Here is a 14,419-nt window from a genome sequence, read left to right as displayed (position 1 = left end):
TTTACCCCGCCTTTAGCAATATTCCAGTAATATCACAGCAGGGGACACCAGAAATAGGCTTCACACATTGTACCCATGTGAGGACTTCGGCAGAGAATAACTAGTCCCTTTGATGCATGCTGAAATATGCTCCTTGATTCTGTATTTGGTTTAAATACGACCTGGAAACACGATATGTATTGTATACTTCATACATGCAAGCCCATTCTGGTGTCCCCCGCCGTGATATTGCTGGAATATTGCTAAAAGCGGCATAAAACCATACTTACTCACGCACACACTCACTAATACATGCAAGCAGGAGGGTGTATTTAATAATTAGGCTCGGAATGTTCCGTCGTCCCTCGTATATTATACCTTAGATATTTATCAAAATCATTTTCATATTTAGACATTTATAAGTGTGCATAGAAGTTTTGGAAATTGAAAATAAAGCATGGGTGATGATTAATTTTGTTATCCAGGTGCATAATGTTATATATTCCAACAAGTGCAGGATCAGTTCTCATGGATGCCATGAGAAAATGGTTACATAAAGTTTGAAATAATTCTACATGCTAAGTAATAGCTAGCAGATCTGTGATTTGATGTTACTTGACAAATACAACGCTATTTGGATAAGTCTGTCTGTTTTACTGTTATGTCTACTGTAAAGTAAGAAATTTGACTTTTTGTGTTGAATCTTCACCTAAACATAAACAATGTACGATTTGTGTGTTACCTTAATAAATAGTCATATATACACCTAACGGCATGTCTGCGCATGTATGTTCGGGAGAAATGTTGTCAATAACACACACACAAAACTATTTAATTCCAAGGGCGTTGGTATCCATTTTTTTGTAATTCATGTTTCCAATAACGAGTGGCTGTAAAGTGTTATCAACCCAATATTATTTTTCAATTATAGTTTTAACAATAACAATATTTCCAGTAATTGTCATTTGTGATGTGACCCCACGACACCGGCCCTGACCGGCCCTGACCTACAACCCGTTGCTCCTGCCCCTGTGTATTTCAAAACACTTCAGTAACTTAAAATTGATGTTGCCTATTCTACGTTTCCACATAAATCAAAACGGGTATAATCATTATGCCAACCCTGTTATCTTATTCAAATACCGTGCATTAATCAGAAATAGCTATATAGCTGATTTATGAATACATAAACACGCTGTGAAAATTGTCAACCTTTGCAATGAGGCGAATAACTTGATACGGCTGACAAACTCGGCAATAACCGACCAAACCCGGAATCTATAGCCTGGGGAGCGGGATGAGAGGCTTTAAAGTATTATGTTTCCATGGTGATTGAAAATAGAATAGAGCGTTTGTTTATTTTTATAGAATTGTTTTTCAAATTGTATGGTACGCGTGAATGGTATTTGTTGTTGAGGGTTATTATCATTGGTGTCAGCTGGTGCTGACCCAGACTGTGAGAGTGTTTTTCTGATGTTATCTCCCAACATTTCTACAGAAAATCATTATATTAGAGCGAGATTAATGGGTGATAACTTTTTATGTTTTGTTAAACACAAAAGAACACGTTTTCGGGTTATGTGCAGTTTGTGCAGTGAAATTCTCATAGATTATTGCAATGTATCGTCAACATTTGACCTGCGGGTCACGGATTTGTTTTCAAATCTGAATACTCCATATTTACTTAGGCCAGGAACCGCTGGCCTCAAACTAGACTTGCACAAGTCTCTAATGTAATATTGATAGTTTTAATGAAAAGTTCTGAAAAAATATAAATAACAGACTGCCTTCTCTGTACTGTCCGCTAGTGCCTCATTAAAGGATAGATTACTAAACATCCATAGGCTTAGCACTCAGTACAGCCTTGGAGCAAGGCAAGCCTCTAACTGACGCCAGATAATACGCTCTGTATGATATAAACTTTAAGTCTTTGACAAAATTTCTTTATTTTTTTCTGACTTAAATTTGGAGATTTTGCTTCAGTGACATTCAGAAATCAGCTGGGGCGGTGGAGTAGCCTAATGGTTAAAGCGTTCACTCGTCATGCTGAAGGCCCGGGTTCGATTCCCCACATGGGTACAATGTGTGAAGCCAATTTCTGGTGTCGAGATGCATCTGGAATATTGCTATAAGCGGCGTAAAACCATACTTACTCACTCACCCACCCTCATTAAGCAGCTTTAGCGTAAGTTTTGGCAATTTCTGACTTAATCTTAATGAATATCACCACATATCTCTAATACTATGTGTTGGTGATAATGACCGTTTTACTCCTTGTATGACTCCAGAACTTCGGATTCCGTAAGAGCATCAGTTGCATCTGTGCCAGCATTAAAAAGAACAGACGCCGTGTCAACCGCTGGCACAAAAATTATAGATGCCCCACTGTCAGCATTCTCTTCCCACAGAGGTTACTCCTGTCATATCTTCCTACGTAACGTAGGAAGATATGACAGGAGTAACCTCTGTGGGAAGAGAATGCACTGTCAGAGGTAATACGGTAGCTGAAAATCTTTACAGGGCGAAACATTCAATCATGACAGTAAAAAAACTGCATCACGGTTTAGTTGACCCCAGAAACAACGATTTAACTTGTTTCGAGACGTTCAACACAATGTTCACTCATCAAAATATAAAACATATTCCGTTTAGCACGTTATATTTGGGACAACGCTTTCTCAGTAAAGAACAGACTCTAGTATTTTGGTTTTGGTTTCTAGTACTTGTGAGCTGGCGATTAGGTGCCTGGCTCTGAGAGTGTCGAATTTAACACGTGAAGATCCGGGTTAGAATTGATCTTCAGCAACCCTTGCTTGTCGTAAGAGGCGACTAACGGGATCGGGTGGTCAGGCTCGCTGGCTCGGTTCACACGTCATCGTATTCCAATTGCGTAGATCGATGCTCATGCTGTTGATCACTGGATGGTCTGGTCCAGACTCGGTTATTTACAGACCGCCGTCATATAGCTGGAATATTGCTGAGTGCGACGTAAAACGACACTCACTCACTCACTCACTAACTCACTAAGAGTGTCGGTTCGAATCCGGGATGGGACTCAACCCAACAAAAGTACTAGAATATGTTCTTTACTGTGTTCTTTAAGTGTAATCCTAAATATAACATTAAACATCTGACCACTTTCTAAGTGTCATTGTGCATTCCTATATTCCGTTTGCCCCCAATTTAGCTGTCGTCCCAATTCTGAAATACTGACCGGCAGCGAACAGTTACTGAAAAGAATGATTTGAATCTAATTCCGTCAACAAATAAAGCCATGTCTATTCATGAAGCTACATCGGTGTGAGGGGATGAACGGCAACTCCTTCGAACGTGACTTTAACTTAATTCAAGCTATATCCCCCTCTAATCGGTCTACTGACACTGTTTGAACTGACACCACGCTTGTCTGTGGACGCCTTACGTCTGATCTCAAGTCAACTGGTTTGCATGATACACCGTGTCAGTCGCACGCCATGTTTAAGAAGAGTGACTATGGTCCGAGGTGAGAGTTTGTCCTTGATTGAAGGAATACCTAACACGCGAGCGTTGGGCCCAGGATCAACATGACTCGATCGCCCTGCACACAAAGATAGCGTCTTTGCGTAGGATTCAGGGCTAACGCGATACACATGTTGCAGGAGAACTGTTGCTATAAAAGCTACCTGCAGTAATTTGTTATAGTACGAAAACAGTTAATTCTTCTTCCTCAATATAGTGTAGATAATTAGATAGCCTTGCTGCAAGTCTGTACTCATGAAGTTAGTCACTTTTGTTATGGCCATGGCTAGACACTTTTTGAGTTATAACCGTGAAGATTCGTGTTTTTCAGCATCACATGCTTGTTGTAAGAGGCGACTATCGGGTGGTCAGACTCGCTTACATGTTTGACACATCATCGTATGCCTATTCCTTTCCTGCTAGACTCAGTGGCGGATCCAGAGGGGGGTTAGCCCCCATCAAAAATGACTTAAGATCACATTGAAGATATTTTTTTTGCATTGGCAAACCCCTTCTTTTCAAAATTCCTTGATCCGCCCATGTAGACTTGTGCAAGTATGAGAATTAACTGGAGTGCAGGGAACGGTTTCACATAATTTCATCTTAGAAAAAATACAAAACTGCATTTTAGTGTTTTAAAGTTGAACACATGGAGGTGGAAATGTGTTACTTTAATAAAAGGAATACCTGAAATGTGGAACAAACATTGACCTCAGTTTTACAGCCTCCTCAGGATAATGCTGTTAAAGTGTCAAGAGTTATCTCCCTTTTGTATCGCCACTTCACTAAAAACATGCCCACGAGAATGATTCGGTAGGTTTATTCACATTTTCATTTTTTACAATTTAACACACACACACACATATTTTCACGTGCACAACTATCACTCTTGTCAATATGGCCAGCACACGCACGACTACTTCAGCTTAAAGTTTACACAGGAAATGCCAAGGATAGAAGAATTTATCAAGTTGTGGAAATATGGATGGGAAATAGAGAAGAATTTCACACATGTGGTCTTATCTCTTCCTTTCCTTGTTACGGGTACTTTCACTACTACCTATATTCAATAATTACTTACTAAAAGGGTGTTGGTTGTTGTCACTAGCAATATGGCCACATCACAGAAATCTGATTAACCTGAATTATATATTCCACAGCCTCTACCAAAAATGAAGGGAATATGACTTGTTATACACCCAGTGTTTATAGAAGGCCAGTAACATAGCACTTTCTGCAGATGACAGTGTCAAGCTCTGAGATGCTGGACATCTCACTCCTTGATGATCGTCCATGTCTTGTCTGCCTGGACTGTTTCATTGGCTGGGCCCAGGAAGGACACTCCCTGTGCTCCAGATTTGTTCAGCAAGTACCTGGAATGAACATGTAATAACTTGACAAAAATTATTTTGTCATAATTATTTTTCCAATTTCCTCTAGTAGTGTACACAATGACAGAACGGCCGCAACCCCATTATCAAGTCTTTTCACCCCAATTCCGCCCCCACAAAATTCAGTGAAAGGTCATATGATGTCCCGCTAACTTTGTCAGTCTAGGGTGGTAATACTGTATCAGTGGGTACTATAACTAATTGTGTATACTACTCCTTTCTATTATAATTTTATAAATTTAACCTCAGTGTTACTGACATAATGAATCCCTCTGAAATCTATAATGAAGCATACAACTGTATGTACTTAATCGCTGTATTTCTCAGTAACACATATTCCCTGGTTAATTCTGATTTCACAGGTGATGTAAATTGAAAAGCATGCTATATCATGTTATCATATTCATGGCTCCTTTGTCCAGGCAATGACATTATTGTCTTCATTAGAATGGTAACACTACCAATATTCTCAAAAATAGTATATTTCAGCTATTTACTGCAATCATCCGACACTCTGTATAAACTGGCCATGGTCAAAATAGGTTGGAGGACTTGGACCCTGATGTCTGATCACTGAAATTGTTGTTGGACACTGGGGTAGCCCTGGGGTTCAAGTGTTCACTTGTCATGCTGTAGACCTGGGTTTAATTCCCCACATGGGTATACTTTGTGAAGCATATTTCTGGTGTTCCCAGCTGTAATATTGCTGAAATATTGTTGGCATATTGCTAAACCGTACTCACTCTCCCACTTAAATGGTTAATGAAAATACTTGGTGCTCAACATTTACTATTTCACCCCTAAGGTCATCATACTCTAAGACCGCCTCTGTGGTGTAGTGGTTAGAGCGTCCGCCCGGAGAGCGGAAGGTTGCGGGTTCGATCCCCGACCGCGTCATACCAAAAAGACGTTAAAATATGGTACTTGTTGGTCCCTGCCTGGCGCTCGGCATTAATGGGTACCACAAGGACTGGTCGGCTCGGAGTCAGTATAATGTGTCTGAGTGGGGTATTCATGCTTCACTGCAGCATGGTATCTCAGTGAGCTAGCACTATAAAACCAGCTTAAGTCTGGGCTAGTACAAGCAGCCGCACATACACATACACATGCATGTCGTCGTCATATGAGCGAAATATTCTCAAGTACGACGTAAAAACCAATTTCACCTCACCTCACCTCATACTCTAAGCAATGAGATTAGACTGATATGAGGGTCATAACTAGCTGTGCTCATGTTAATTTTGTCTACTTTCACAGATTCCACCTTACTTGTTTGCCACTGTTGTTATGTCATTCCTGGACACAGCAAACAGCTCATCTCTCATGGCTTGTCTCATGTCATCCGTGATGCTGTTGATGAATACAAGTGATCCTCGGTCTCCCGGCGCCACTGGCTTGTCCACCTGGTACATCATACATTACGCCATGTAAATTGAACATCCTGCCTCAACATTTCACATTATCAACATTTCACATTATCACAACAATTTCTGAGTTTATTTTTGTTTCAAGTTGTCAGCTTGACCACTAAGATATTTACCAACCAGTATACACACCATATTGTAGTTCTTTCTGAAGGTTTCAGGCTCATCGTTTCAAGCAGTTTGGATGCGACAAGACAGCACAAAGTCACTTTGACTTTCATTCCCAGGATTCTTAAGAGTCCTTTCTACATTCAGGATGCTCACCTGTTGGAAGATTCCAAGTTTGGCTTCATCAATGTCCTGGTCTGTAAACTTGCCGTCTGCTGCCCATTGCCCTGCAGCCTCGAACACATCTAAAGTCTGGAGGGAATGAGGGTCCCTGTAAATGGATGAAATGTTTTATGCACCAATGATAAGTTGTTCTTGCCAGCAGTCGGATATGTTATTGTTATACTCTTTGGCTGAGGTGGACTATCACTTTGTTTAGTTTCAACTTGGGAATCAACACTTAAGTGTTAACCAGGAACCAGCACGAAGAACTAAGATGTAATGTGAGAGGAGAGGCAATATACACAAGAAAAGTCTAGAAATTGTTACAGGCAGTCAACCCAGATATTTATGTCTAAATATAGCACAGGTCTAAATGTAGTGAGTGAGTTTAGTTTTAAGTCGCACTCAGCAGTATTCCAGCTATATGGTGGCGGTCTGTAATTATCAAGGCTGGACCAGAAAATCCTCTAAATGTAGTACACCACTGCCCCTGACTGAATGTCACATACTAGTATTTTGAAACATCATTATACAATGAATATCACTGCCATATACGACTTTATTTATCGGGGTGGTGGGGTAGCCTAGTGATTAAAGCGTTCGCTCGTCACGCCAAAGACTCAGGTTCGATTCCCCACATGGGTACAATGTGTGAAGCCGATTTCTGGTGTCCCCCGTCGTGATATTGCTGGAATATTGCTAAAAGCGGCGTAAAACCATACTCACTCACTCACTTTATTTATCAGCAAGAGGTTGTACGAGTCACATGGACCTACCTGTATGAGAAGAAGCTGAACACACCACTGCTGCATGTGGCTCCACTACCATAGGCTCCCCCTTTTTCTCTGAAAACATTCCACTCATTAGACAATCTCGTCTTTTACTCTGATGTTTCAGTACTTTCTAACCGACCAATCGGCATCAAGGTTTCTAAATTCTCAGTACAAGTGAGCAAAGCATTCAGTCCACCTTATCGGATTTCTGTATTGTGAAAACAAGAACTGTAGATAAATCATCGGTATATTATTGTTGTGGATTCTTTGGCATCTACAACATTGAATGAATATAGTGTTGTCAGTTATTGTACAAATCAAAATTTTTATCAACATAATGAAATGAACCCATTTGTTGTCAGAAAGCAGAAGTCAGATCGGCTGAAGATTTTGAGAGCAATGTTCACTTGGGGTCCATGATGTGTTTCATATTCAATGTTTCACAAAAAGATCTGATTATTATGATAATCCAAATCAAATTATTTGGTACTTGCAATTATTAACATGAATTAAGAATTATTTATTTAGAACCTGTTGTTGCAAGAGTTAATTATCTCACCTGATTTCTCTATGGAGGAACTTCCTTGACAGTAAATTTGACAAAATTCTCAACCTGGAAGACATTGGAAGTTATTAGATACACGCTTATCTCCCTTGTCTGATTTCACTGTCAAATGCAAACTAGATATTGTCAACATTAGGCCATAAGGAGCCAAGCAGATTCCACCCAACAGGGCAGTGCTTCACAATAACAGAAGCATCTAATTCTGTCAGTGTAAAATATTGTTTCCATCACTGCATCTCTCCTTCAGCAAAATAATAAATTATGAACATTGTGTGTGGAGATATGATTATCCCAAATATGATGAGCTTTTGCTTGGAACTGTGTGTGATATATGATGCAGGCCATGGTATAAATTCTGCGGGTCACAATTCCACAAAGTAATTATAGTCTTACACCAATAACAGCGTCAGAAGCACTTTCTGGAACAGGGTCTGGGTCCTGATTCAAAAAGCTACTGAAGTGCTACGACTATTTAACTCCTCTACAGACTTATGGCAGTCATAGCCATACCATAGGTTGGTTTGTTTGTTGTTTAACAACACACTTGGCAATATTTTGTAAATAATCAAGTCTGGACCAGACAATCCTGTGATCAACAGTATGAGCAATGATCTATGCATTTGAGATATATTGACATGTGTCAACCTAGTCAACGAGCCTTACCACCCAATCCCATTAGTCGCCTCTTAAGACAAGCAGCTGAAGACCAATTCTTACCTGGATCTTCACGGGTTCAGCTACAGTAAATAATCCAGTCTAGACAATCCAATGATTGCAATAATGAGCATCGACCTACACAATTGGGATACAATGATGTGTCAAACCAAGTCAGTGATCCCGTTAGTTGCCTCTTTTGACAAGCATGGGTTGCTGAAGACTTGGATCTTCACGGGTGATAATAGCTTTGTGCAACAGTACCCTGATCAAGATGCTACTGTTACCTTGCGTAGTCAGGATGTGTGTAAATGACACCTGGTACACTCTTGCTCATGTAGTTGACCGAGAATGGCAGCTCAAACTGTGTGTGTGACGAACTGACTGCGAAGGAAGGGTTCTTCACCAGTTTGGTGGCGCCCCCTTCTGGTGACCCGTAGATGTCTGACAGGAAGTGCTCCATTTTGCCAAGAACAGTGTCCATAAACTTTGGAGTTGCATTCACCATTACCCTGCAAAGAGAAATATTGCATACAGGATCTATCTACTGTACCTCCTATTGTTTACACATTTGTCCAAGAAAGAAGATGTTGAAAGACAACAAAATGGAAATGACATAGTGGACAACTATTTTTTCTCTATGCGTCCACATTTCCACATTTGGAGTCTTCAGTGTGCAAAGCCAAGGCCTTCACAACAATGCTCCCTAACTTCCTCATCTGGTAAACCATCACATTAGTGAGTGAGTTTAGTTTTATGCCACTTTTAGCATAATTCCAGCAATATCACAGCAGGGGGCACCAGAAATGGGCTTCACACATTGTAAGCACCATCATATTAGTCCTTAGCAGACGCCACCTACCTGATGTTCTGTTTGGACAGGATGTGTTTCCCTATTTCCTGCAGGTGTTGTACAAGTTCTGTGTGATCACCTGACTCTGCAATCTTCTTCATTGTTGTCACCTGGAAACAAGATGAACTTAAAAATCAGGAAACTGATTGGACCAAATTTCAAACTTAAATTTAGGAATCAAATGTAAAACATCTATCACAATTGTGATCCTTAAAAGTCACTGATTGTTGTATTTTCAATAAATAATGAATCTAATCCAGGACTTCAGTGTAAAACCACAAGACTACTAAAATCGCTCTTTTGCTATATTTTGAGTGAAAGAGTCTGGTGTAAAGTCAATATATATAATGATGTGCCAGACTGACGGAGGAATACCCTGAGTGACGACCCAGTTTAGGTGCTGACAAACGTAGAAACATAAACAGGGCAAACTGAACCCACAATCATAGGTTCCTGGTTTGCCTAAGGGACATAACTCTGCACAGCCAATACTGGCATTGGCACCTTTAGACAACTATTTCAATATAGAATGTATATACATATACATATAAAATTCCAGACCTGTGTGACGCCGCTGAAAGTCTCACTGAGCTGTGCGGCTGGTGAAAGGCCTGCTGCTGAATGTTTCACGGCGTAACTGTGGCCTGAGTTGGACAGACTTGAAGCCATGTCACTGGCAGCCATGTTGATCAATGTAGTCAGTCGGTTCAGATCTTTCAAGTCTGGGCTGAATAAAACAGAGGAAATATATAAAAACACTTATGACTTACACATGGAATAATTTCTGCTTAACAGTAACAATCTCTACAGCAATAGCAGTATAAACTCCACTAAAACCTTTCATTCAGTGAAGAGGTGAGGTGAAATTGGGTTTAACGTCGTGCTTGAGAATATTTCGCTCATATGACGACGTGTATGTGTATGTGCGGCTGCTTGTACTAGCCCAGACTTAAGCTGGTTTTATAGTGCTAGCCCACTGAGATACCATGCCGCAGTGAAGCATGAATACCTTACTCAGACACATTATACTGACTCTGAGCCAACCAGTCCTTGTTGTACCCATTAATGCGAGTGCCAGGCCATTCAGTGAAGAGAGTGAATCAATACCTAACAAGAATAAAAGTATGAGACCCATCCTTGGGTACCGATACATGAGATTGCCACTGGAACTGTGCCAGGTTGTGGAAAACCTATGTTATAGTGTACACCAGGGGCTCCTTTCACGAAGCAACCTTAACTAAGGTTAACCTTAACTCCCATTCTTAACATTGCACTAAGGTGTAAGTCACTAAGGTAGCCTTAGTGCAATGTTAAAGAATGGGAGTTTGTCTGGTCGGACTAACCTTAGTAGAGGTTGCTGGAATATTGCTGAGTAAAAACTAAGGCTCTGGGTGCCGTTAAGGTACAAAAGCGATATTAGTGCTAAGGTGGCCATAACTCCCACACCTTAACATAGACTTAAGGTAGTCGTAGTGCTAAGGTTGTTTTGTACAACGGCACCCTGGACTTTACATTTGTAGGCTTTCTTGTAACTGACCTTGGGCAAGGTTATGGTATTCAGTGATGGAGAGTATCAGATACACTTTTGACCTACAAAAATATTTAAATTTGAAGTGGAGAAACTCTGTATTGAACAGATTGTAAGTCAACTAATGTCAACAAAACTCTGTACAAGAGATATCCCAAAGTAACCCCTAATATGCTGTCCACCTGACCTGGTAAAGATGTGTGTCCAGAGTTCGGCCATCTTGTCCAGGTTTCTTTCCAGACAGTGGGAGGAGAACATGATACCCTGTAGGAGAAACAATCATCATCATCATCATCATCATCATCAGAGATTTACGGAGATGAGAAAATCCTGACTTTTGTGAGACAATGCCAGACCTCATGTTAGGGGTGAAACAGTATGCTCTTACCATGGTACGGTGCGTATTGCGATACAAGGCCTTCGGTTCGGTCCATTTCGATTCGTTATATGAGATATGATCATAATGCAGAAAACCTACAAGAGCAAAACCTAGATAGATTTTGACAAAATGATTCAATTTCTAGACATTTTGGAAAAGGTTTAAAAAGGATAATAAATGACAGTATGGAAACCCAAAATACTGAATGTTTGGATTGCATTACTGTACCAAGGCAAAATACCGCAGTACACCGTTTCACCCCTACCTCATGTGCCACAATTTGTACACCAAAAACTGTAGAATCATGTTAACATGGTGCCCTACATCTTTGAAAAATGACCACATGCACCAGATACACTGTGGAATTTGCATTAACACACGTGTTGATCTTGAATGCCTTTTCACAGGACTATAATGAGACATGTAGTTAGTTTAATGCAAACACAGGTGTCATGCCGTCAAACAATCTCATGGGGACCACACTCTGTACTGACTTGTGACATGGAGCGCAGTGGTAAGGCGTCTGCCTATCATGCTGAAGGCCTGGGTTCGATCCCCGGTGGAGGCACCTAGCTTCGGGTCCCGAGGTGGGCACATTTGCGTAGTATCCTTGGACAAGATACTTAGATCCACATTTCAGTTAGACCCTATTTCAGTTCACCCAGCTGTAAAATGGGTACCCGTGGGGATGTGCTGGAAATGTGAGTGTTAAGTTCATTGCGCCTAACAGGCAGCATGGCTGTATGATCCCCAGGGAGTTGAAAAAGTATCGGAAAGTACGATAGTGTCATAGTAATGTACGTAGCGCCGTGAGCAGGCAATGTGCCTGGATATGAGCGCCATATAAGCGGACTATTACTATTACTATTACTTGTGACATATCATTTTTGTAACGTCATTGAACATTGAGCTGCCATTAATGTTTTTCACCTGTTTCTCATGTCTCTTGTTTGTCTGAACAAATTATTTTTTATTGCCTCGTAACAATAACAGCAGGTTCAAACAAACATGACCAAACTCTTCTTTATGTTTTCCCCTTAGTGTCTCTGTGTATAGTACAGGTATTATGATACATAATGAGTTACAACACTGACCTGCTGGAAGGCGTGGGGCTCCGTGTGATGACTGTCTACCGTCAGCCCTGAGGACAATCCACCGGTATACAGCTGCATCTCTTCCGACAGAGACTTGTAGTCATACGGACCAGCACCCATTCTGGACAAAACATAAGGAGGAGACACCTGTGGCTGCATGTGTTTACAGTTTAATGCCTCACCCAGTAATATTCCAACTACAGTGGCCTGTAAATAACTGAATCTGGACCAGACAATACAGTGATTGTCATCACAAACTTCAATCCATGTAAATTGGATACAATAACATGCAATGAACCAAGTCAGTGTATCCATATAATTAGTCTATAATGACAAGTACAGGCAACTGAGATGTACATCCTTACCAGACCAGACAATCCAGTGATCAACAGCATGAGCATTGATCTGTGCAATTGGGAACCGATGACATGTGTCAACCAAGTCAGCGAGCCTGACCACCCGATCCCGTTAGTCGCCTCTTACGACAAGCATGGGTTACTAAAGATCAATATTCTAACCCGGACCTTCACGGGTATTAATAGAAGAGAGGTACACACACACACCCATCCCCCCTGCAAACAAATTTATAAACTGACGACATGTACCAATGTCAGCCTTATTGTATATTACATTGTTTCGGATGTGTGACATCCAATCGACACATTATTGATACTACCGGTACTTATCAAATGCAGTACCAAGGGAGATAACCCTATCAATACTACAAACATGGGGTTTGGGTGCTATTAGACCCTATTTCTGATCAAATATGCCCTTAAACTATACCACCACAATACATGGTTTATCTCCCCTTATTGCTTGAAGAAATGTCCATAAAGCCATGGACTGTTTCACTCACTTTGTAATGACATTACAGAAGAGAGGGACGTAGGGGTACAGATGTGATGGCAGGTCGGCCATGTTGGATAGAAGTGTCATGTACACCACCTCATTGGTTGGCTGCTTGCTGTACCAGATGGGGACATTTCCTGAAACACAACAGTCACTGGGGTGGGTGAGTTTAGTTTTACGCCGCACTCAGGAATACTCCAGCTATATGGCAGCAGTCTGTAAATAATCGAGTCTGGACCTGACAATCCAATAATCAATGGCATGAGCACCGATCTACGCAATTGGGATCCAACAGACAGTGTTTATTCAGTAAAGAGGCTGTCGGCCCATAATACAATCAGATGACAATGTATTTAGTCAGTGTGCAGTTTATTTTTGCAGCTCTACATCCTGGAGTTTATTAATTTCTATACATGATATTAGTATAGGCCAACATTGGGATACGACAAAATGGTCAACTAAGTCAGTGAATCTGACCACCCAATCCCGTTAGTTGCCTCTTACGACAAGCATGGGTTACTGAAGGTCAATTCTAACCCAGATCTTCTCGGGAACCAGCTGTTAAAGGAACTTAAGAGGCTTAGGCAAGTTGACAGACCCAACAAGACTGCACTATCCATCTGATGGCGAACTCAACTCTATTGATGCTGAGCTATGTCCGAGTTTTGTAATAATACAGACACATGAGACACTTCATACAAGGTACTAAACATCGAGATCATGGACATCAAACCCTGGTGTAGTCCACCTTGGTGTAAAGTCCACCTTGACAATGAAGTTGATACACAGTACTTCAGTGTAATCCAAGAATTAAAACAGATTTGACAAGGCCCCGAGGTCATAATAAAAGATTTCATGCTCAACTTAGTTACATGCTCACCTAAACTTGTTGTCTCCACTTTCTCTCGTTTGATGTTCTTGTTGAGATCAGACACCCTTAGTGTAGGTAGGCAGGACAGGTCTTCAGCTGCATTCTGTTTGTTAAGAAGCTCTTCAGCTGAACAACACAGAACCGGAGATTATATACAGTCCGATAGTGTGGGTACAGTTTTATATAACAGGGGTTTCTCAATTTCTTTTTGTTAGCCAGGAATGAGTCAGTTGTTATTACTTAAAGCTTTGACAGGTATTTCAAAGTTAAAATGATGAATGTTTGTTT

At 40.8% G+C, this 14,419-nt stretch overlaps 1 protein-coding gene across 1 annotated transcript in view; it reads right to left on the bottom strand.

Moving 5' to 3' along the window:
- Positions 1–4,281: 4,281 nt before the first annotated feature.
- Positions 4,282–14,419, bottom strand: part of LOC124284335 (presequence protease, mitochondrial-like) — a 33,469-nt gene continuing 23,331 nt past the window's right edge. The window contains exons 15-26 of the mRNA XM_046720419.1: positions 14,141–14,257; positions 13,268–13,397; positions 12,409–12,529; positions 11,123–11,199; positions 9,969–10,134; positions 9,417–9,517; positions 8,842–9,066; positions 7,895–7,948; positions 7,339–7,407; positions 6,557–6,671; positions 6,138–6,271; positions 4,282–4,850 (exon numbers count right to left, since the gene is read on the bottom strand). Coding sequence (XP_046576375.1) covers positions 4,751–4,850; positions 6,138–6,271; positions 6,557–6,671; positions 7,339–7,407; positions 7,895–7,948; positions 8,842–9,066; positions 9,417–9,517; positions 9,969–10,134; positions 11,123–11,199; positions 12,409–12,529; positions 13,268–13,397; positions 14,141–14,257 — 1,409 coding nt within the window. The 3' untranslated portion in view covers positions 4,282–4,750. The remainder of the gene's footprint in view (positions 4,851–6,137; positions 6,272–6,556; positions 6,672–7,338; positions 7,408–7,894; positions 7,949–8,841; positions 9,067–9,416; positions 9,518–9,968; positions 10,135–11,122; positions 11,200–12,408; positions 12,530–13,267; positions 13,398–14,140; positions 14,258–14,419) is intronic.

This window comes from Haliotis rubra, unplaced genomic scaffold (assembly GCF_003918875.1).
Source record: "Haliotis rubra isolate DU_JTF1 unplaced genomic scaffold, ASM391887v1 Scf334, whole genome shotgun sequence".
NCBI lineage: Eukaryota > Metazoa > Mollusca > Gastropoda > Lepetellida > Haliotidae > Haliotis > Haliotis rubra.
This window is presented reverse-complemented; position numbering and strand designations above follow the sequence as displayed.